Source organism: Geospiza fortis, unplaced genomic scaffold, assembly GCF_000277835.1.
Source record: "Geospiza fortis unplaced genomic scaffold, GeoFor_1.0 scaffold13, whole genome shotgun sequence".
Classification (NCBI taxonomy): Eukaryota; Metazoa; Chordata; class Aves; order Passeriformes; family Thraupidae; genus Geospiza; species Geospiza fortis.
Window position 1 is genome coordinate 524,687 of NW_005054384.1, and position 25,046 is coordinate 549,732.

The window sequence follows — 25,046 nt, forward strand, 5'->3', positions numbered from 1 at the left end:
GCACTCTTTCCATGCTAGCTCCCTTTTAAGGTAACTTTAGGCAGAAGATGAAATCCCAGCAAGGGAGTCCAAAGACCAGGGATGCAGCCTACACACTCATCTTTCTCCCTTCTCCCCCACTCACCCCCCCAAGAGCTGGGACTCCTGCTTCCCACTATTGTGAGAATTAATCCTTTAGTGCTCCTTGCTGCTCTACCTTCCATATAGCCAATAAGCACAGAGTGGCTGAAAGATTGGATCTGTGTCCAAAGGAATGAATAGCAGTGGATCACACTGCTCTAGCTCTTTTGCAAGTGCTGTTAGGAAAATATAATTTGCTTTTGTTTGAAAAATAATTAAGATATCTCAGTTCATACAAAAGTGAGTCTGAACATCTTTGGATTTTTTTTTCTTTCTTTCTTCTCTGATCAATGGACTGCTGGGGAAGAGGGGGGAAGGAAATTCCTAACTTTGGACCCCAGCTGGAAATCAATACAAAGATAGTCCTGAATGCTATTCCTTGACTGCTGGCTGTGGATGTGCTCCTGTGTTGACTGAGGCTGCTCACAGTAAATGAATAGGTGAACTTTTTCAGCATTAAATTTATTTTGGAGGAAAAGGAAGTGATGTTACTTTGTTGTGGTTGCTTAACTGTCTTCTGTGCAAAGAACCCTGGGATGAGTAAATTTTGTAGGCTGCAGAGGAGGATGTGATTTTTTTGTTTGTTTGCCTTTTCTTGTTCTATTTTGACTGTGTGGAAATGGTGTGGAGGTTATTGAGTTCAAACGACTTCCTGAGATTTCTGCATGCTAGAAGGGAATGACTTGGGAAACAGTCTTTGGAGTTCCTCTTACTGAAACTTCATTATGTTAGCAAGGCTGAGTCAGAGGAAATGCTGCCAGACATCAACACATTGGGACTGAGTTCCCTGGGAGTGACCAGGTCAGAGTCACCTGAACTCATGGGCAAGAAGGTTTTTTAAACCAGGAGCAGCATGTGAATGCATTGATCTAAGGGCAGTAGTGTGCAGAAAAGAGCTGTGCTCAGTCTGGGAAGATGTGAGTCTGAAATGTTGCAGTGCAGAGCACCAGTAAGGCTCTCCACACGCTCTATTGAGGAGGTTTGGAAATCATGGGATTGCTTCATGCTCAAATGTTTTGTATTAATTTTATTTAAAAGTTTGAAGGGGGCTACTACAGGGGCACTAAAATATGAGGAGGATGTAACTATGACAGTTTGGGAGGGATGGCAGGCACCTTCTGAAAGGGGACTCTTAAGCCAGCATTGCTTTTCACAGTGGAGATGCCTAGGATGAATTTGTTAGGAAGGAAAGCAGTGATCCTTGCTCCCAGCACTGAATGTTCTGTGTCATCTCACACTTTTGGTATTTTTTGTATTGTACTTTTGAAATGCTTCATTATTCTTTTAATTGAATTTATTTTGTTGTCTTTTGAAGTTGTTTTTAACATTCTTGCAGTGAAATCAGACCCTGAGGAGGAAAGCTGTTTGTTGAGTTGTCCAGGCAGCAGCATGGCTTTTCCTAAACTTGAACTTTTCCTAATTTCTCAGTTTTGCTCCTTTTGAGCACCTCCTTTGGACAGTAATGCTGGATAGGCTAAGACATTTCCTTCACTGCTGAAAAAAAAATGTAGTTGGTAAAGTTGTGACTCATGATTCTTGCCCATATGAGGTGCCCCGTGCAGGTGTCCTTTTCTGGTATCTCTGGGACCTTCTTTTTGGAGAAGTTTGAGCAACCCTGCTTGTGTGGAATGGCTAAACATCATCTGCTTGGAGGGGTCTGTGAAGAGTTAAGCTGTATTCAGCCTCATGGGAGATTTAGGTATTTGTCTCTGCTGTGCGCATTGAGAAAGAGCAGAGAATAGTCAAGTGAGTTGCCTGAAGTCATCCAGCCTGGCAGAGCTGGGAATGGGTTTCCTGGCTCACAGTACTGTACTTTAAACCAGTTTTTTGAAAAGGGTAATCTGTATGTTCAAAGAAGGCTTTATAAAGCTCCCATTAACCCCTGTGCCATACCTAGTGAGGAATCTAATATATGTTCTGGCAAATGAAAGCAGTTTCAGAGACCTTGGTGCTGCAGGTCACTGTCAGACCTTCAAGGTTCGTTGCCACCAGTTTAATTTTTCTCCTGGTTGGATTTGACTCTGTTGTTCCTGAGAAAGGAGGAGCAAAATTTACTCCTGAGCAAAGATTTCCAGAGACACCCAGCTGTGGATAACTGGGAACAAGGTCCATGCAAGGGTTTTTGCTCTGCTATGCATTTTAATGTATAGAATGTCTAATGTTCCCATTCCTTCCTTGAAAGAGAAGCCTTCTGGTAAAGCTGTCTCTTTTTTATTGCATTTTATCACTTAGTCAGGGTCTCAAGATCTGAATTCCAGTAGCCAATGACTGGAAATGTCCTGTCAAAGTAAAATGTTGAACTTTGGAGTTTACCCCCGAGTCCTCAAGCTACCTTATCTGAACAGCAGGGGAGATTTTTTTTCCAGTTTTCTCTCCTGTTATCAAGGTGGAACACAGCATCTGAATGTTAGAGGAGTAGCAGTACATTAACCTCAGCCTTGCTTTTACTCAAAGATTGCAAGTGTTCTACAGGGTTGGCTAAAAATTATCTAACATTTGGGTGGGGGAAGAGGGAGAGACGGACAGAGATTTAGCTCTCATCACTGTGAATGCATGAAGTGAGAATAAAAGCCAGGCCTTTCCTGATCCCATGCCCTGCTAATAACACTTTTACAAGCTGGTTATATAATTATCTGTTATTGGGAGCTTTTTCCCCCCACTTCAGGCAGATCAGCTATTTCATCCAACCAAAGTGTTCTGTGCAGATTTTTGGGTAATCCAATGTCATCAGTTCTGCACTGAATTGCAGAAACAAAGCTGGCTATTACAGTTTATGAGATGCAACAGGCTTTTGGGTCAGTTTTTTGTTTGTTTTTAAGTATAATGAAACAAGTCTGGTAGATTTTTTCTTTGTTTCATATTCTGGATGTCAGGAAAATTTAGAAGAAAAAGATACTCCAATTAATATCTGTCGAATAAGTATTATAGCAATAGAGCTGGTTTCCTCTGTGTCTGGGCAGTAGTTTGCTGCCCTTCTCTCAAATTACAACTCTTTTTATAATGTGTGTTTTAAGAGTGTAGTTAGCATTAACATTTATGAACATAATAATAATTATTTGCCATTTCTGGCAGATAGAACTATTATTGTGTAAATAGCCAAGTGTTTGTAGCAATCTGCAAATTTATTGGCTATAAAGACAGCTTTAAATTAGGCTGGAGAAGAATTCCTCCATGGCGTGTGTGTTGAAGAAGATTTTTATCCCATGCTCTGGAAGGAGAGCCACAAGCACTCCATCACCTTTTTTATGGAGCAGCCCTGCCAGATGTGTGGAGTGAAACGCAGAGCACGACTCCTAAGCACGCAAAGGGCTCTGTGCAGTTTCCCTTGGCAAACACACGTGTGAGCCGAGCTCCTTCCAGATGGGAGTGAAGTGGATGGTGGTTCATGGTCAGCTCAGGCCATGGGGAGAATGTTGGGCTGCTTGCAGTGTGTTGCAAGAAGCAGCTCCCAAGTTTTTGTACTTTGCTCCAACTCAAAACCCAGGGGCTGCCAGCTTTTTGCTTTGTTTTCTTGAGCACCTCCTTCTCCCCTCTGCCTTTCCCCAGCTCTGGGGAAGGAAATGGGAATTCCCATGGGGCTCCTGGCTGCTCCTAGCACCAAGAGCAGTCACAGGCATCCCTGTTGGGTCCTGTTTGGGTTTTCATTAGGGCAGCACCTCGTGTTCCACAGGATGTTCGAACAAGCTCTGCATGGGGAAGGTGTAATAGGCAGCAGTCGCTGGGGCAGAGGCTCTGAGTCCAACCAAGCTCTAAAAGCTATGGCAGGCTGGTCTTTCCCACATATCCAATGAAATACAGATCTTTTTGGACAGGGCTGAAGATAGGGTGTGAATCTGGAGAGATAAGTTCTTGTATTTATTTTGACATTGGATCCTGCAGTGACATGCCTTGGGAAGCCAGCTCTGTGTGACTTGCATTACAATATTCAACTGCCTGGAAACACCATTTCCTATTTCAAGCTTATCCTTTTAGTGCATATACATCTCATTAAGGTGGTAGCATCTGTCTTTGTTGTAATAATTTTTTTAAAGTATAAAAGCCATTAATTTTTGTATTGAAGTATGTCTGGACTGCATGAGCGTGGAATAAGTTCAGACAGATAAACAAGATGATGCTTTTGGCAATCCAGAGGAGAGCAGACACAGATCTAAGAGTATGGAAAAGACCCATTAGCTCTAGTTCTAGCAACTGTTATGCCATGTGTTTTTAAAACTTAGGCTTGAGACTAAGCCCATTGCAAAGAGGCAGCTCACACATCTGAGTAGCTGCCTGGCTGCTTCATCAGGGTTGATAGCAGCAGGCATCTATCTCATGCCTTTTCAAATCCTTCTTTGCTAAATTAATAGGAGGAAAAAAACGGTGCTGGAACTTGGAAAGGTGGAACTCACCCAGCTTTCATCTTGGCAGTGGCAGAAACACGTGGAGCACCTGTGTGTGGCTGCTGGCTCCCCCCCTGTCTCTCTGTAGCTTTCCTTTTGTCCCACCCGGAGCAAGGAAGAGTTTTCAGTGCTGGCAGCACTTCCAGGCCACCCTCCCCACTGAGCCCCAGGCAGGGTTTGTTTGTGATGTGTGTGCTGTGGGCTGCACTCTGCACAGCATCCAAGGAGAGGCAGAAGAATGGCTGGCTGTGGAGATCAGAATAAAGGGAAAAGCAAGGCTTTACAGCCTCTTTCTATCTGAATGTGTTTTACTGTTTCACCCTGCTTTTTCAGGCAGTGGTGAGCAAGGACCTGTCTTCCTCTGTTGTTGTTTTTGTTTGAGGGGCAGAAGGGATGTGGGGGAATCACCTGACTCCTTAAGGGATGATCTGGACTTTCTGTTTATCTCCAGGCTCATGGAGATAAGTTGTTTCATGGCTTGCATATCACCTGGCAGTTAATAACATCTTGGAGGGGGGAGCAATGTAAATGCCAGAGGAGCAGCACTGGTTGCTGTACAGGAGAAGTTTTGTGGGGAGTTTTGCAAACCAGCTGCATAGCTTGAATGCCCTGGTGCCTCATAATGGCAGGGAGTAAATCCCCCGAGAGTTTTGGCCAGTGCAGGAACTACAAAAGTGGATGTTGCTTAGGTAAACCAGTCCAGCTGTATTAAAAGCAGTGAAAATTCCCTTTAAAAATTATTTTCCCAGTAAGTTTTGAAATCTTTGCAGTAACTTTAGCCGAGCAATCCATTCCAGATTTTGGCACTCATCCTTCCCCTTCTCGGTGCTCATGCTGAGCAGATGAGTGCAATGGCCAGACCTAAAATGAAGAGCATCTACAGTCTGATCTCATCCTCCCTTGCTGCCTTTGGCTGGAGAGGAGGAGGAGCTTTGAAATCGGATTATTACTTCGAGCCTCTTGGCTTTGGAGCTACAGACTGTTCCCCACGTTGCCAATGGGCTTAAAAGCTTAGCAGAACTCCCACTAGGTACCCAGGAAGCCTCTTACCACAGGAGATGGTGACACGGCAGGATCAGCTGTTCTTTATTTATCGTGCAGCTGAATTGTCTGGGGAGGGACCATCACTAACCCGCTGCTGTTGTTTCCAGAAACAGCATCAAAACAGGTAGAGCTGGTGCTGTTCCCCACCAACAGGGCTCTGATCACCCAAAGTGCTGTGTAAAACACTTGCTAAAATGTTTAGTCTTTAACTGCTGGGAGTGCTTAGCCCATAAATGGGAATGTTAAATCCAGCATATGTGGAGAGAAAGAGTTTGGGGTTGTTTTGGTTGGGTTTAACCAGCAAGGTACTGCTGGCATGGGACTGCAAGGGCTTAGTGATGTATAATCTATACAGTATTTTGGGTTAGTTTCAGAATGGTGTGAGTCTCTAGATTCCTGCTCACCGCTTTTCTCACCCTGTATTCCCAAGGAAAAAAAAAAACAAACCAGAAACAGAATCCTAAACCAGTCCAGTCTGTGAGTACTGATCTGAATAATTCTGATACTCCATACAAGCACAGCTATTGGGAGAGGGCTTTTCTAGGCAATAATAAATGATACCTTTCTGTCTGAGGGTGAGGCAAACAGGATGCAATTCAAACAGACTGTGTTTCCCCTCACACTGTTGTGTTTGGAGGCTATTTTCAGCTGGAGGAGTTGAACTTGTGGCTTGGGCAATATTTTGGAATGGGGGGGAGGAGGGCAGTGTTTTGGTTTGTTTGTTTTTTAAGACTACAGTGCCAATACTTTTCCCATAAAGGCATAGATCCCTGATTAGAAATTTAAGCAGACTGGTGATAGGATTGCTTTTCTTATTTGCCTTTCACAGGCCTCTTGGAATTCTTCCACAGGGTCTGCAAGAGGTCTGCAAACCCAAGGCTGGGGGTTCTGCTGAGCCTGAAATGTGCTGTGAAGCCAGCTCAGTGCCCAGTGCAGTGCTTGCCCCTCAGCCAGCATAACTGGCTTATGGTAAATGGCATAGATTATCTGCACTGAAGGAAGAGGGGATTATTTTGAAAGGGAGAAATTATCCTTTGGAGGGAAATAGCATGATCTCCAAAGGCTTTGGCTGCTCGTAAAACTGCAGAAAAAGAAAGATGATTGCAGTGGCATCAAGTGTCAAGCCTTATGGCTTCTCTCTTAGCCCCACCACTGAGTGAAGCATGCCCATGTGTGGATGCTGGGGCTTCTGTCTGTGGGGCTGTCTGCAAAATCGCTCTGCATGTGGGTGTGTGCCTCCCCTTTGTTCACAGGTGACACAAGGCTTTACTGAATGGTCTTGAAATGCTTTGATGCTCCGGGATGGCAACTGCTTTGGAGGCATAAAGTACTAATATCATAACAAATGTAGTTCTCGAATCACTTGCGCTGCAGGCAAGATGAGCTAGGAGGAGAAGAAAGCTTTATTAGCACTGGTAGATGGCTGTGGGGCATGAGGGAGACTGGATTGAAATCTCGTTTCAGTCCAGTTTAGCCACACAGCGTTTGTGTTTGTATTGCACAGCAGTGAAAAATTCCACTTGGAGAGCAAGGAAGGGTGTGCTGTGCAAATAGGGGAGGGTCCCTGTCCCAAGGGAGAGATCAGGCAGCAGCTTAGTGTGGATGGAGAACTCCAGCTGCTCTGGCAAGTGGGATAGGTGGTACATAGAGAGCACAGTGGTCTCAGAGTTTTAATCCTGATAGAGGGGGTAAAGGAAGGCACAATGTAAGTTTGCCTATAAAGCAAGTCTGAAAAACTCTAGCCTGACCAAAATGTCCACTGGCATGGCAAACAGTTTGCATTTGCAAACCTGCTTAGGCTGAGCTGAGCAGAATTCAGTGGCTGTTGCATCCCCTTTCATAGCTGGAGGGAGCTGCTGGAGGAGAGGATGGCTGACATTACCCCTGTGCTGCTGGCACCAGCGGGGAGCATGTGGGATTTGTACTTTGCAAACAGCCATAACGTGGAGGCAATGTGACAAATTCTCCCTGGCTTTCTGTTTATAGCCAATCTCCCTCATACAAAGCTGTCATCTCACACCTCTGCCTAGCCCTGGAGTAACATTATGCTCCTATTTTACAACATGTTTGAAATAGCCTTCAAAGTCTTCTCTCAGAAAGTCGAGGAAGGTATACATTTCAGAAGGCACTGACAGACATTGAGGGGGAACCTGAAGAAACGGGGAAAGGAAATACCTTTTCTGCTCTCTCTTTGTCCCCCTCCCCAAATGATAGCTCCCTTCTGACAGGATGGCTTTTTTCCTCCCTCAGGTATTTGCTCTTCTTCCCTTGGGAGGCTCAGAGAGGAGCTGGGACCACTGTGGTGATGAGTGTCATTAACCCCTTCACCTCACACCCCAAACTTACTGGAGAAGGCCAGCTTGGCTCCCTCTGAGCTTGTGGCCCTGAGGGTGAGGTGAAGATGATGGCGTTTCCTTGAGGCAGCTGCTGACTTCATCCCCACTGCTGGGAGCACAGGGAGGACATTCAGCACCCATTTTCCTTGCTGTGCAAAGGCAGAGTGAAGAGATTTGGGATCCTTTTAGCTTAGGAAACCTCAAAGCCCTGGAGGATCATAGAGAGAGAGAGGGCAGCATGCAGGCTCTGCAGGACTCTGGGGAAAGTGAGAGAGGTGCATCCAGCTGCAGACTTGGATAACACATAGTGTTTCCAACAGCCACTAAACATGGCATGGCTGGGAGACTCCACCAGGACCAGGAGCCATAACTTCTTTCTGAGTTTATGGCAGCCAGCTAAACCCACTGCTGTTTGCCCCTGTCGGGTACCCTGGCTCTAGGAACACCCTTAATACCCTGCAGTGCCTCCTGCCTTGTCGTGCAGAGCACTCTCAGTAGGCTTCATATTTTGGAAACTATTTCCATATGATGGCAGGGATCCCAGGCAGGGAGAACACAGCACTGGGCTGCAGGCAGCTGCTGGGTGGGGGCTCAGTTCCCTCAGGCATTCTGAGAAGGTGCTGGGGGCTGAACACACTGACTTCACACCAGAGGGATAAATGGTACTTCTTGGAAGCATTTCAGGCCTGCACTTGACTTTCCATCTTCCTGCCCAATCCCACTACCCTGTGGCATGAGTTTGCCAAACTTTTGCCCAGATGCCTGTTGTCATTAATTATCTGTGAGGAGAGAAGAACATCCTGACTTGACTCAGTGACAGCACTGAAATTTCAGAGCATGGGCTGGGGCTGGCTCAGCACGTCCTGCTGGTGGCTTTTGGTGATCTCCTAAAGCCTGTTGAGTCACTTTGGAGCATTGCAATGGAAAGCTGATAACAGCAGCTGTATGGAAATAGAGCTGAAGGGATTGGGGTTTTTAAACTGATGGCTAACTTGGACAAGGCTTAGCTGTGCTTAAACTCGTTACGTCCATCACGTTCAGTTATAGATGATTCAGCTCCAGCACAGAAGAAACCTCTAAATTGTAGTCCTGTTCCTCAGCACCCAGCCTGCTCACACTGGGCTCTGGCAGGTTTGGAGGAGTCTCTCTTCTGAAACAAAGTCCCCAGGCTTTGTGAGCTGCCCTTTGCACAGTCAGCTTGCTGGAGCAGGAGCTGGAGGCTGGCTGGCTGCTTTCCACAGCTCAAAAAAAAGCGTGTGCAGCAGCCCTGTGGTCACCCCATGCCAGCTTGGTGACAGTGGCATTGCTGTTGTGGACTCATTTGTTTACTTTCATCGGGAAGATTGACTCAAAAATCTGGGCAGATATCAAAAAGGCATTCAAAGCAGTGATTGTTTCAGGCCCCCAGCTGGTGGGGTTACCCATCCGTGCCCCAGTGCTGGGTGTGGGGTACCCTGCCCTCTCCCAGGAAGTGGGGGTGGACAGGATGGTGCCTCTCACTCGCCCTGCTGGCCCTGCTTTGGGCCAGTGCTCCTCCTGGGAGAGGTGATCACCCTTGCTCCCAGCCTTGCTCTGGCAATTGCCTCTTCCCAACAGTCCTTGCCTGACTCAGGGGGGATTTAGTACCGGGCTGGGGGGAGGGAAAGACGTTAAACAGGCTTTTCCCTAATGAGGTGTGACGCCAGCTGGAGAGGGGGAGAATCCTGCTTTTCTCCTGTCTGTTGCTCTCTCCAGCTAGAGGAGGAGGAGATGTGTGTCTCCCCCTTTTCCTCTGCTGATTTGCTGCCTCTTCTGTTTCCTTTCTGTGCTGTCCCCAAAGCGTTTTGGCAAGGTTCAGATTTCTGTGCTCACAGCTCAGTGCTCAAAGAGAAAAGAGGAAAAACAAAAGGATTGGAGGCGTGGGGAGGATGGTGGCGGGGAGGAAGCTGAGCTGCTCGTCCTGGCCAGGCTGGAGGAGTGTGGGGATGGGTGACTGAGGCAGGGTTTGCCCTTAGGACCAGGGGGGTTTTAGTGACTTCTTTCTCCTGAGAGTCCCTGGCATCAATTCATCTCCTTCTGTTTAAATGTGCTGCTTGAGCAGTGTGCTGGTTTTCTGGCTGTCCCTTGTTGGAAGGAGAAGGCTGGAAAAATCCTCCTGCTAAATGTGGGCTGAGGCATTAGGTGAAATGCTGAAGGGATACTAACTCTTTGTTCGTGTTCCTGAGATGTTCAGATTTGCATCACATCCTCCTAGTGTGTCTGTCCTTCCCACAGCACTCTGAGTGTGTGGGAAGAGTCTAGAATTTGGGTGGTTTGGGACAGGAAGCTGGAGAATCCAGTGGGATAGAAAATCATGGCATTCAGATATACAGGGCTGATGGACCCAGCCCTGGATTCATTGCTCAATCCCTGTGTTCATTCATCAGGTTCCTCTCACTGCTCCTACCCTTCTGTCACAAGCAACAATAGTTGAAATGTAGACAGAAACATTGCAGGACAATGTCAGTGACTTTTTTCCAAGACAAATAACCACAGTAATACTTGGACTGTGCCTTTACCATAATATTCTGGCACTGAGTATTACTGTTGGCAGGGAGCAGAAGATCAGGATGGGCTCCAAGGAAGCACCCATGGCATTGGGAGCGTGGGGCAGGTGTCTTTCTACAGAAGCACTGAAAACCTCACACCTGCCAGGGATGGGCTTTCACTGGCCCCATGCTGTGTGTGCTGATGAATCTTGGCTTGTTCCAGAGCTCCTTAACCCAGCATGGCACTGGCACTCTGCACCCAGCCCCACATTGGTCTGCATGCCCAGGCTGTGAGATCCATCTGGGTCTGGGTCCCCAAAATTTGTGCTACACCTGCCACAGAGACAAGGACCAGGAGCGCCCTTCTGGGTGGGAGAAAGCAGGAGGAGAGGCAGGGGGGACAGCCCATCCAGGTGTTTTAGACCTTGCCCAGGAGATGGCATCTTGCCCGGTGCCCCAGCAATGCCCCCCTGCTCCTGGGGTGACCTGCCAACTCCAAAAATGTAAAGGTCACCCTCGGGCCTGGAAAACAATGGCTGCAGATAGGGGCTATCTGAGGCACTTGTGGCCACTGCTGAAGGAGTGTTAGTCAAACAGCAGGCTGAAAAGGCTCACGGGAAGCAGTTTAAATATTCCTCATACAAAAGGCTGTCACATCCTAGCAGGGGCAGACTGCTGACTGACAGCTTTAATGAACAAGTGTATGTGGATGAGGGAGAGGCTGAATGCAGGGAGGCATCCTGGAGACTCACTTTCCCCCTGCCCATCATTCTGGGCTCTGACATGTCATTTTTCACAAGCTGCAGGTTTATTGTGGTAATGTGGTAACACACCTGGGATGGTTTAGCATATCATGTGCTTTAGGTCCTCCCTGCTCCCCTCTCCTCCAGGGATATTTATAGAAGGCATATGTCCACTAAAATATTTTACAAATAAAGTAAGTCAACACTTCTAAAATACTAGCCACTTGCCAGGGCCAGGAACAGGACTCAGTCCTTGTGGGTCCCTTCCAGCTCAGGACATTCCATGATTGTCAGTGAATTCACTCTGTAATTACTGTTTATATAACATGATTACTATTTGTACAACAATACTATCACTCTGTCCAAGGCATGGCAAGCAGCAACTGCAGATTTTGTGTTAACTTGTCATTAAGCAGGGTGCTCATCTAGAGGCAGAGAACAGAGATTCCTGGTCCTTTCCCCATCTCTGTGGCAGGGACACTGTGTCAGGCTTTGGCTGCACGCTGCCCTTTCCTTACCTCCAGTTCCCACGTGTAATAGATGTGTTTAGTACATTCTTCACAGGGCAGGTGTCAGGCTTCCCCTCCCGAAGCACTTTGCATGTTGCACAGGAGGTAAATAAGAGCAGTGTTGGTAATGAAAATATGCCATTAATATATTTCCAATAAAAAACTACAAGCGGCGTTTAAGCTGCAATCTGTTATCAATAATTTTATTACTGCAGTTACTGCAGTCTAATAAAAAAAGCACTTTCTCTTCTTTATTGGGTAAGTGCCAAAACGTTTATCCTTTATTCTCTGGCCATTAACCTTTATTCTGTAGCCATTAGCTTAGCTATTTGTGTAACAGTCTGTTGAGTAACATTCAAGTAGGAATTTGTATTCAATCCATTATTTACTCTGAAACCCAAAAAGAATAGCTTCTTCTGCCTATATTGTTTATCCATATTAAATCTTGTTAAATGCTGTATGCTAGTGATGATAAGTCTTAGAGAAAGTGGATTTTTCTTACTGTGAATAATTTTCTGGCATACAAATAAAACTGTAATTAACCAAATGATATTTGGAAAACAAAGCTTGAAACTGCTAGCTGAAAAAAAGATATTTCTTACAATATGTGAAAAATTCATAATAACTAAATTTCAGGAGTTTATACTTTTTGTGGATCGATTTCTGCATTACATCTTTGTGAACTCCACTGTGCTAGGATAAGCCATGGTATTCTCCATCGAGGATTGAGATTTTGGATCACAAAGTCTGACATCCCGCCATCCTTTCTCTCTTACTGGAGTTGGGAAAAAAAGGAGCTGAATAAGAAATAAGTTAAATAATCAAAATGCCTCCTTTTCTTTGAGGCATTTGCTTGCTAGCTTTCAGCCATTTCTGGCAATCCATCTGAAACTGCTACTTCTGGGTTGTAAGTGGCTTTTAGTGCCCTGCTTTCTGAGCACATCTTTTAAATTGAGCTCACCAGCCTCAGTGAGTGGAGGGAAAGCAGAAGAATGAAACTGTTGATTCCTGTCCATCAGGTGAACATGAGAGAAATCGTGCCTTTCTTATTAGGCTGTAGTGTATCTCAACCCCACTGAACCCTATTTTTCTGCACCCAGACAAAAGCATTAGTCTTCTGGCTGGAGAGTGACATTCAGTAAAAACCTTTCAAGGTCTTCCCATAAACTCTTGCAATGAAGAGGTAGTAGAAGCAGTATTTTTAATGATGAGGAAGGTCAGTTTACCCCACGTGTGCTCTGCTGCTGTACACATACGTGAGGCTGCTTGGGTCTTTTTGGTCCGGATGAGCTAGCAGGAAATTTTAAGAGATTAGTTTAATGGTTGGATTTATTTTTTTTTCTCTCCTTTCTGCTCATTAGGAACTGGAAGCTGCTCTTCATGGGGATGATGTGGAGTTTATCAGCGACCTGATCGCTTGCCTTCTTCAAGGTTGCTATCAGCGCCGAGACATCACGTGAGTAACCTCTCTCTCTATGGCTTAAGCACTTTGCAAGGGGAGCTAATTAACACGGTGGCGGGATGTTTCACGGCTTCGGAGTGATGACATGGCAGTGATCAGCAGCCACCAGCAATCAGGCCAGATGCTTCACAGAGTGAAAGGGAATTCGGGTTCTCTTGGGTTGAGTTGGAGGCTTTTAATTGTACAGAGCCGTTAAGCAAACCCCTTTGTTCAGATGCCGTGCAAAAGGGAATGTTTGATGCTCTGCTGTGGCACTCACAGTGAACATTCACATCTGCTGTTATGCTCTGCACTCTGTTTGGTCAAATTAGCGATATTAAGTCATCACATATGTTTCCAACATATTTGTATGTATTGCACAGCATAAAACTTGCTGCTCTGCACACACCTCACTTGCATGAAAGATCCCATTTGCTTTACATAAGGACAGCAATGATTATTTTCTTAGAAATAAAAGTATTGGAATCACTTCAGCTGCAGGATGTTGGAAAGTGATCTGACATGCTCTCTTGAGGTTTTAACATCCAGAGACACTTTGTCAGTGTCCACTAAAGCAGCCTCCCAAATGGAGACATCTGCAGAGCATCATTCTTTAGAGGACTGCCACTGGCACAGCAAAATGTGCTTCCAGTGATAGCAAAGGCTTGTTGCAGTGTGTTTTATTTGTTCTTTTGTGAATCATGTTAATAGCAAAGCGTAATTGTGGGGACAAAGACAGCTTGGCAACACATGCAGTTGCTTGGAAGCAGCCCTGCTCCCTAAGATCCATCCCCCTGTTGTGGAGAGGCTCAGGCCGGTGCATAGGCAGAACCATAGGTGCTTGCTAATTAACTGATTATGTTCAACAAAATTTATATAGCTGATTTATATATACATATGCCACTTAATTAAGTTCTCTTTCATTGCTGCAATAGACATTCAGCATCAGTGGGTATCAGGAGCTGAATCAGGCACCTTTTTTTTTTTTTTGCACTGCTTTTACTGTCTCCAAATGATTGATTGTAAAGGGTCTGCAGTCATGTGTATCTTCTTCATCAAAATAGCCACAGAGCAATATATACCTGCTTGTAAACATGCAGCAAGTTTATTTCTTCATACCAAAGCCATCAGAAAGTAGAGGCTTAGGTGTTTTGCCTACCTGAACCAGCTTACCCTTGTAGCAGCAGTGGAAGATTTGTCTTTGATAAAGTTCATTAATTTTGTGAGGTTCTCCAAAACTCTCCAGATCTAAGAGTGTCCACTGAGTGATTGCACTGTATAATTGCCTCCCCATTTGCAACTCTTTTAACTAAGAAAATTCAGGGATGAATCATGGGTGAGTAGTTGGACAATGGCAAGTTGTCTGTCTGTCTGTCACTCTGTCAGTCATGCTGGGGAAGGTCTGAGGTGCCTGAAGGAGAAACCAGCTGTACCATTTCTGCAGCCTCCTGTAGAAGGGGGTTACCTTGTGGGCATGGGGATAATGAGGAAAGAAATCTCTGCAGAGGAGATGGGGAAGAGGACACAGCAAGAGCAGTGTGGTGGGAATGGCTTAAGGGATATATCAGGAAAAACTGCCTGAAACTGCTGGGATGTTAAAGAGAAGAGGTGAGCTCTGAAGCACTGCAGAGGAAGCAATGGGGGAGGCTACCCGAAAACAAGAGGGAAAGATGCTGTATGCAGAGGGATGTCATGAAAGAAGCATTAAGAGGTAATCTAAATATGAAAATCTGAAGGTAAATAAGAATAAAAGTGATGGCTTGGATACACTTCTCAGAAACAAACTTGCCACACTGTTTCACACTTAAAATTCTCCATGTTTCTTGCATGTTTCTTTGCAACACCTTTTTCCCCCTCTAACCCCAGTTCAAGAGGCATAGGCCTTGGCTGATGCACAGCTTCCCTCCTGTACCTTGTTTTTCTGCACTTAGTGGTAGGAAGCTGAGCCTCTAATTGATATTTTGAGTGCTCAGCAGACAAAGCCATGCAAATGTGGCACAGGATTTGTGTGGGGTTTAGACTTGGCTTTTCACAGTGGCCCAGGACTCCATTCTCTGCTGCAGACAGATAAGAGGTACCAGTCTTGGGTGGGGAAAATCAGCAGTGTCACAGATCATCCTGCTGGTGTTACTGCAGCATCTCTCCAGACATTTGTGCCCTGCATCCTCGTGCTGAGGCTGTGGCTGTTCCTATCAAGGCTGTAAATTTCTGTTCCTTGTTGTACCTCAGAGAGAAAGGCAGGAGCTTGTTCTCATGCCCGCTCTTGGGCTGGGATGAGCTCAAGCAGCTCAAGCAGGGGATGCTTCATAAAACCTCGCTTTTCCTACCTCTCTGAGGGGTTTTGAGGTTTAATTAGTTCTGTGTCGGGTCTTACATCTTTGATGGCCAAAATGTTATCTGCCTATGCTTTCTCACAGTCTGTCTGGGAGCAGCTTGCAGTTCTTGTCACATCTGTTTTGACGGTGCGCAGGACTGGGCTGCCTGGCTTTAATCATGCATCATAGAGGGGTATAAAACTGTCACATACCTTTGCTAATTATAATGTGCTCTCAAGTAATTTTGGAAGTGGCTGAGAGCCCTTCTAATGCTCAATTTAACATGCTGTAGTTTGATTTGCTTTCCATTCTTTGAAAAAAAAAAAGATTATTACTTTTGTAGACTTCTATGATCCTTGGTTTTGAAGTAGAGCAACTTTACCTTGATTTTGATATTATTTATGACAGACTTTGAAAAAAAAAAAGAATCACATACAAGAGAGACTGCTTTTTGCCCTGCTTGATGTCTAAGGAGTGTTGTCTGGTAACATAAGACTTTCTTTGAGTTATGGATATCTGTGTTTAACTACAGAGACTACTTAATGGGATGCTATGTGATCTTCTTCTAAGTCTTATTTATCATAACCTATCATAGCTGTTAGGAACACTCCATTGACCTGGTTCTTGCTGTGTTAAGTACTGTAAAAGTACAGAACAAAAACCAGTTTCCTGCATTTCTGCAGCTTTAGCAATGACCCTGTAGCTGCCCTTGCCTGGCACCAGGTAGTTTGAGCACTTGGCCAGGACAGTTTCCCTGTTGCTCTGCTGTTTTTACTGAGCCAAAATACTTGTGTGTCATGATCTGCAGCTTTTGTGGTTTTATAAATACCCCTCACAGTATCCATATACCATCTGTACCACCTGTATGTGACTGCTATGAATGCAATAGGTATCCAAGGCATGCTTTGGTTTGATGCCAGTGAGATTACCCACAGGTTTTTCCTGCTCCCAGCTCTTTTGCACAGGTCTTAAAATGTCTGTGTTTTCTTTTAATTGCTTCAAAAGGTAAATGCCCAGAAAAACTCTTATTAGCACTTGGGGGTTGCAAAAAAAAAAAAAAAATTAAGCACTTTGAAAAAAATCCTGCTTGCTTCAGATTCTCTGTGATATAAATTGGGTAGCTGCATAGTCCCTAGGGGCTGCCACTTTAATTCCAGCAGGAAATGTGGCTTGATGACTTGTATGAAGACAGGAAGATCAGAGCTTCAGCTAACGGCAGTGGCCGCAGCAGGAGCCTTCTGCAGCTGTTTTTAAGTAAGAAGTGATGGTGTGACATGGATGTGTACACTCAACTAAAATATTCCAGAAAAGCTCCTGCTGTTCAGCTTTTCTTTGGGTGAAACTCATGCTTCAATGGCTCATTATTGCACTTTTGCTGTTTTTCTAATGTGATGGCATAAAAAGTTTCAGTAACTTTATCATGTTTCTTATTGGGAGGCATTTTGTATGCTGCTATTTTGTCTCAAAAAACATCTTTGCTGCTTTTTCTTGTGTTTTATTTTTTCAACACACACAAAGGCCAGAATGTGAGGAGGAAGACAAACAATATCTCTTGCTTTTTTTTTTCCCTATGCCCTGTGAGATTATTTTCTTTTTTTACACCTCAGGAGATTGGTTCATCAGTATAGCTGAAAACTCTTTTTGACTTCTGTGCCACCAGAGGGGATTTGCTTCCTTAGGAATCTCAATTTTTTTTTCTTGTTATTTCTTCCCAAATGCATTGGAATTTTTTTCTTCCCAAGGGGATCATTGGTTTTGCACCTACCTTAAGCTCTTATGGAGTCCCTAAACTATCCTTGGAATCTTTGGCTTGTAGTTTGCTCCTGGTTTGTTCTAATAGGGATAATAAGAGGATATTCCTTAACTCCTCTTCCCTTCTCCACAATTGTTTAAATTATTTCTGTCCTACCCTTAGTGGTGGCATTGAGAAACACTCCCAGTATGGCATCTGAGAGCTGTATTACCTACCTGCTGAGTTGCCAGTCAAGGACACTCTGTCTGTTCTGTGTATTTTCTAACACTTCTGTAATGTTTGTATATTTGAGCTTTCATCAGAAAGAGAGAGATAATCTGAAATCTTCTAACCTACTGAGGAGCAATACCTGTTTCTGAGGACTGTGTTTAACAGCTCTGGATATTTTGCTTCTCCTTCTGCTTTGTCACTTTTGTCCAACCTTGTCCTTTATTCTGTGTGGACTGTGTCCTTACAGGTGCTTTGGGGGTTGTCCCAGGTCTCATATTTTGGTAAAAGAGAGCTTAGCGTCTTGAAATCACCCTTGTGCATGTGCCTAGATGAGCTGTGTCCTTCCAGAACTGCTGTTTGTCAGTCTGGTTGGGGGATAAGGTGGCAGGTCAACAGGAATGGCAAATCAGTGCTGAGATTTCAGTCTCATGGATACCGTGTGAACTGGGCTGTGGAGAGAGCTAAGCCAAGGTACCGAGACTGAGCTGAATGAATTCACCACTTCAGTCCATGCCATAACCTCTGGGGCAGCCAGCCTAAGCTCAGTCACAGCAGACCTGGTGCCCACCACCTTTGGAAGGAATTTTAGCAGCCGGCTCTTGCACCAGTGACCTTGATTTTAACAACTACTTCCATGCCTGGCCACAAAGCACCTCACTAACTCAGAGTCATATTCATGAATGCCAAGTGAATATCAACAAGATCAGCATTATTTACAGTCTGAATTTTAACAAGTGCTGCCTTGCATACATCATGGATATTGGTGGATGGCCTCTGGAATCAGCCTGGTATCATCAGCACAGGAGATACCGTGAGGGGGCAAGGGAGATGAAGTGGCTGCATTGCTCATCTTGAATCTAATTTTAATATTTATTATAGTAATAGCCAAGCCATGCAAGGTGAGCCTTTTAAAGGGTAAAAAGTGAAAATGAAGCAGCTGGCAGGTGTTGGCAAAGGAAGGATGAGATTACAGCTGTAAAATAACACGGTCATTCAGAGATTAATGAGAAGCACAGTGGAATAAAATTATAGAGTTGAAATATAACTAAAGCTAAGTAAATGTCTTTGATTCTCAGATGGATAAAATGAATCTTTAAAGAAGAATTTGAAGAAAAGTTGGTAGCATGTTCTGGAAGTGCTATTCCATGGGTAGTGGTGGAGAATAAGGACTGAAAACGGTGAAAGAAAAAGAGGAAAAGCTGTGCTGTTATTGTCAGGGCAGATGGATGAGACACAAACAGATTGGATTGCTGGGGAGAGGGAGTTATGCAAAACATTGTCAGGGAGGAATAGGTGGCTAAACTTCAAAGGAGGAGCAGGGAACAGTCAGTAAAGAGTCTTGGAGATTGCAGTGATGTCATCATGCCCGTGTCAGAGCATGAAATATGAAAGGGACAGCTGTATTTATAACTTCTTGATGTTGCAAACCAAGTACTCTGGAGAGGAGGAAGAAAGCAATGATGAAAAAAGAAACTGAGAAGGCAAGTGAAAATATCTTCTCCTTTCAAGGAAGAAGGGAAGGGATTGGGTAGAGAGACAAATGGGGTGTGAAGTTCCCCCGATGTGAAACCTTTGCCCTCACTCTCGAGGCTTGCAGTGATGCTCCAAAACACTGGTGCAGGATTTTTGCTCCAGCACAGTTGGTTTTGCAGGCCACTTCCCAGCACCTCATCCAAGTTCAGAAACCAATGTTTAGTCCAAGGGTGAATATTGGAGAAGATCTGAAGTAATTTTTTTGGAGCCTTTTAGCCTTAGTGGGCTTGAACAGCTGGAATAGCTGCTGGCCAGCTGCTAGGCCACTGTGATGATGTGGTGTGTCATGTCAGTCTCTATTTCTAAGTCACCTATGCGTTTACTTTTTCTCCAATTTTACCTTCCAGCCTTCCTCAGTTTCTTTCTGCCTCAACCAATGTAGTGGTTTAAACTTTGGAGAAAAGAACATGAAAGACCTGTACTGAAACAAATCCCAACAGGGACTTCTTTAGGACCTATTTATCTGTAAAAACTTGGGTTTCTCTATGGTCTCCAGAAACTTATAATGTGTGGGGCTGGTTCTAAGAAATGAATTTGCTAAGTTTATTTGCCTCAAGGCAACCCCATGCTAGGTATTTTGTGCCTCACAGGGGACTCTTTTCTCTGACATTAAGTGTACTTTTCTGTGAGCAGTAAGGCACATAAGGGCTTGTTTCATATGGATTTGTGCTGTAGTACAGGCATGTGTCCTATTTCCCCATCATCATCATCAAGACAATAACTCCAGCTTCTTCCCCACAGTGCTCATCATCACTGTAATACCCTAAGGTCCTCTCTGCAGCCCCCAAACAGTCAGAAGTGCTTATGGCACAGCAATGCTGTTGTCTTTCCTTGTGGCAATGAATTGGGAGCATGCTTTCTGTTGATGGGCACTAGGAATGAACAATGCAGCATTAAGCTGGCTTCACTTGTTCTTCAAGGATCCAGGAATGAATAGTAAGTAATGATCCTCTTCCAGTCTCAATGTGGAGCATGTAAGCCCCATTCCTATTTGCTCCTTCAGAATATAGGAGATGTATTTGGGTCTTTTGTCAGTTAATCAGCTCCAGCCCCCAAGGAGCTTCTCTAAAAGAATCAAATAACAGCAGTAGAAAGAAAGAAGCATGTGGATTAAAATTGGCAAGTACATATTGAAGCCTGGCTAGATGCAGGTGAAGGATATCGATGAGAGAAGTGAATTGTCATTGCAGAAAAACCAAAGCCCTTGCTGTTCAATCACAAGGTGAAATTTGGGCTGTAGATACATTTGTTTATTCTGGACTATCCAGAAGACTGTGCTCATCCCTCCTGAGATAGAGGGTACTGTGGCTTGATCTTCATTTCATCATGTCCAGAGTAGCTTCTTGTTGGGGTACACCTTGTGTGGTTAGTTGTTGAGGTCACTAAACAAGGAACAAAAAAATCCATGCTTTAAAAGTCAAAAACATGCACATGAAGCAGCATGTGGCAAGAGCAGAGAGTGCAGCAGCTGTTCTCACCCTTCATTTGTCTGTGTTGCCATCAGCATCCCTCCCTGCACTTTTCCAGCTCAGAGCAGTATGTGCTGGCTGTGTACCCATCGTGCAGGAACCCAGGTGTCCCTCACCCCCCACCAGTGTTACCCAAATCCCCCCAGTCACCTTCCCCAAAGGAACTTGTTCATTCTTTTTTGAGCACTCAGATCTTTCTTGCTCCCTTTTTTTTCCCTATCAAACAACGTGTAGCTAGTTTTTGGGTTAGTTAATAGTTCTGACACTGGCTCTTTTTGTTTGGATCCTTCAAGAGATTGCCCTTTGTTATTCAAAGCCCAAGGTACTTGACACACCAGCAATGCAGAAGCCCCCGGGCTTCAAGCTGTCCTGGCTGTGTGATCCTTATGCCTGTGAGCCATTCCCATCCTCAGTGTCTGATAAGCCTTGGGGAAGAAATGGGAAAAGAATGCAGCACTCTGAATTCCTGAGGGGTGCTGGGGGGCATCCATCCATGTGGGGACTGGAGGATGTTCACCTGCTGACCAGGGCATTTCACATTCAGCATTTCACTCAATTCAGCTGCCAGGGGACCCTTCTGCCTTTGACTTTCTTTACAAGGCTGACAGAAGTCTGGCTTCCAATCTACCTATTAGGGAGAAAGGTATCTTGCCTTTGCTAAGTTGTTTGCAGGAATATCCAGGTCAGGTGGGTTTGTGTTCAGGCCCAGGAATTGCTTTTTGAGCTCTAAAACCAACCCTAGGAGCTGCTGTCTTGGATTTATTGTACTGCTCTCTGGAGAACCCAGGCTCTTTGGTTTTGTGTTGCATCCAAAAATTGGCATCATTTACTGATAATGTTGACACGTTTGGCGTCATCCAGCCTGCTGATGTGCCTGTGAAATCTCCAGTTTGGCATCAGCATGGCTTAGTCTTCTCTTGGTGATCTTGAGCTTCACCAGGGGACCAGCTGTGCTCCACAGGTCAGAGCATTGTTCCTTCAGTTTTACTCTGCCCCTCTGTCTTGTGCACCAGTACCATTGATATCAGAACCTGTCATGAAAATATCTCTTTGCCATTATCTTCCCATCCTTTGGTACCAGTGTTTATTTATGCCTTTAGCCACAGCCTCCTGTTGGCTCTGAGGCTCAGGACCTCTCTTCTGCCTCCTGCCATTCTGTCTTGGCTGCTGGTCTCTGTCATTCACTTTCTGATTTTGAACATGACAGAGTTCTCTGTACCTCAGAATCTTGGGAGATTCTTGTCTCTTGTTATGAACATGCTCTGAGGGAAAAATTCATATTCCTGAAATATGTATTATGATCTAGCTGTGGTGATAGATCTCATTGGATAGGGAAGTGTTGGGCTCCAGCTCTGCTCAGCTCTCCAAGCCTATTCACCAGCATGCCAGGGAATTCATTGCTTAATGAAAGGCATTTTCCCTGGCTTCCCCAGCCAGGATCAATGTCATCACATGGCAGGAGATGGCCTGCACTTAGACATCTCCCTTGTGTGTTCTTGAAAGCAAAGCTTTTTAGGTGTGATAGGCATTTTCAGTTCTGTTGTTAATTTATCATAGCTGATGGTGTGGGATAACTTCTTCCCTTGGTCCTTTGCACCTCAGATGTAAAATGTGATGGCATCAGACCTGGAACCACCCTGTTGTAATGCCTGCTGTGCTTCCCTTGCTGGGGAAAGCTTTCATAACTGATATTGCCTCTTTCTTGGGCTCACTTGGCTCAACAGGTTCCTCAAGGCAGGAAAAGAGAGGCCGACTCTTCTGGGGACACTCAGCTTGTCTCCTCTTTGATTGCTGAACTGTTCAGTGCTACCCCCACCAAAGAAGCAGAAACCTCTTATTTCTTGACAGACATTGGAGCTTTCTTCCCATTGAGACTGGCAGGAGTCTGACCAACCTTCTCAGCAGGACTTTTCTGGGAGTTCCTGTATATTTCTAGATGCACAGTATTTTACAATTTCAGCCATATCTCAAGGAACTGAGGTCTCTATTTTCAAGCCTTCCTCCGTGCTGGAGCTGTAGTGCAAGTTTCAACAAGATGGTTGAAAATGCATGTCAGTGACTGATTACAGAGCTGTTTTCCTCTTGCAGTTTAGAGCTACCCTTGCTGCTTTCATGGGCTGTATATCACACTGAATGCAACTGATTTGTTCCTGCACCCTTTGCCTAATGGTTTCAGGGTAGTGCCCTAAAGGTAAAATTGAATAAACTGTGAAGTACAGAGTATCTGTGGGGTTAGTGTGTCAGCAAAGCTGGGCAGGTGTGTTTAAACACACATTTGTGTGAACATGGTCACCCTGAGTCAAAACAGCAATGCCCATGGAAAATAGCATAATCACTCGTAATTTATTGTATTTTTGCAGATGTAGTTAAGGGACAAGACAGTTTTTAAAACTGCCTTGAATTGTCTGTCCTTTCTATGCATTCAAGGTAAATAATCCTTTCTGTTCATCTAATACTACATGAATTAATTCATGTTTTCACAAATATATATAGCAATGCAGTTTGCTCAACATAGTGATGTTTCAGGATCTTTCAGCAGAATACTTTCCCCCCTTTTTTAATCCACTTATCCAACTCATTGATTTGTCATTATCGGTTTTCACTCAAATTGCAGCATCAGTAGTGGGTGGTGGAGTTTTTGCTTCTCTGTCCAAAACCCAGCATGTAGTGAGAGCACAAGTCATCCCTTGGTGGAGATTGTGCAGAGACTCGCTGAGTTTGAAGGAGGGGTTGAGCTAGAATTGAAAGACAAATACATTTTATTTTAGTCCTATTAATATTCCCTGAATCTGTCTGGGCAGTTTATTTATCCTCCAGGGTTTTCTCTTTCTGTGGTACCATGTACTTTCAAGTATTGTTTGGGATGTTTCTGGCTGCTCTGGTTTCATTGATACCATATTCCTATTTCTTTCTTTCCCTGATCAAGCAACAAAACCACTGAAGCAGCTCTTGCTCCTACCTAAAAAACATATGCAGGCCCCTGCACCCAGCATGCATCTAGTTAGCAATATATGTCTTCCTCATCGTCCAAGAACTGCATAATCCATCACCAGGCTTGGCAAATCCAAGCCCTTTTCCCTCCAATGTTTCACATCTTCACACCAATCACTTTCCTTGCCTGGCTCGCTTGGCCATGTAGGCTGCTGGTCTCTTGGGAAGGAGAGATGGATGCTGGGCATCTGCTCACTCCATTGTGGTGGGGAGGGTGAGGGAGAAAACAGCAAGGCAGATAAGGGCAGTGAGGAGCAGCTGGGTATAGGTGAAAGAAGGGCCATCAGTACCTTCAGGTCGTGTTTCCTTCACCTAAAATTACTTTCACCTTCTGACACGGAAGGAGAAACAACAATATGCCTTTTTGTTGCCTCCTTGAGCTTTGAGGTGTTAGAGGCAGGGCCACAGCACAAAACACTTGTGGCCCCTCCTGCTGATCCTGGGGATGGTGATGAAAACAGAGCAGCCCTGGCTCACAGAAGGGTGCTTGGAGCTCCTGCAAGCAGGGAGACAGAATATGACAGGACAGTTCAAAGTAACAGGTATGTGTGATTTCTCCTGCCAGTGCTGCCTTTCTCTCACACAGCCCAATTAACAGGGGTCACAGAGCACTGATTAGCTGCCTTGGCGTTTTGTGAACATAAAGCAGTGAAAAACTCGGGGTGAATGGGGGAAAAAAGATCAAATAGACACTTATCTCAGCACTCCTGCCTGTCCCTGGCATTTGCCAGCCTAAGGAAAGAGCCTTTCCAGAAGAGGCCAATGCAGGACAGTGCTGTATCTGTGCTGATATCTCTGCTGCTTTTCTGCCTTTCCTCAGCAAAATAACAAACAAGGCAGCCCCAGCAGCTGTGTTATTCATGGGGTTGTTGCTAGATAAGAGCCAAATCACTGGAGAAGCGTGGGCCACAGGCAGCTGGGAAGATCAGAGCGTGCCCTTTTGCCACACTGCTGTTTGAGATGGCTTCAGCCCCTCCTTGGGAGGAGTGGACTTGCTGCCTCCTGTCCTTTGTACAAGGGAAAAAGGGTGGGAGGCAGCACATACTAGCTCAGGGAAGGTAAAAGGGCATCTCCATCTAGTTTGAGACTTGCTGAGCATGGTCTAGTAATGCTAAGGAGCCCAAGCTGGCAACTTCCATGGTTGCTCAGGCTGTGGCTGGGGTGACAAATCTGGACAAGGAGACCTGGAATGTTCCTGAAGGGTGGACAGCTGTGGTGACCTCATGCCTTCCCCTCTCTTCCTTCATACCCCCCTGTTTTTGGGGGTGGCAAAGCAACGCTCCCACTTCAGCTGTCATAGCCAGGTTAAGTGGCTGCACTTGCTTCTGTCAAGCCAACACATGCTCCTGTGGTGTGATCCCTTATTAGAGCAGACAGCCCACATCAGCTCTCCATTCTCCCTGCCTCCCCAGAGACTGCCTCGCTCCAGAGCTGTTCTCATTCTGCTTCTCTGTGGGATGCAGCATGTCTGCCAGCTCCCCTTCCAGCTTCCCCAGGCCTGATTGCATGGAACACGGAGGAAGACAAGGAGCAGGAGGGTTCTTATAGCTGCTGACAGCCACGGGTTTTCATAGATTTTTCCCCCTCTTCTAAAGATGAACACTTTTGGAGTTCGGGTGGAAAGTCCACCATGTAAATCCAACCATGTAAATTAGATCCAACCATGTAAGTTGGATTTCTTTAGCAGGATTGTGCC

The 25,046-nt window shown here is 45.1% G+C and overlaps 1 protein-coding gene across 1 annotated transcript in view; it reads left to right on the forward strand.

Moving 5' to 3' along the window:
• LOC102036260 (cat eye syndrome critical region protein 2) overlaps window positions 1-25,046 on the forward strand; it is a 108,328-nt gene that overhangs the window by 45,563 nt on the left and 37,719 nt on the right. The window contains exon 2 of the mRNA XM_031060520.1: window positions 13,000-13,094. Within this exon, the coding sequence (XP_030916380.1) occupies window positions 13,000-13,094 (95 nt within the window). The remainder of the gene's footprint in view (window positions 1-12,999; window positions 13,095-25,046) is intronic.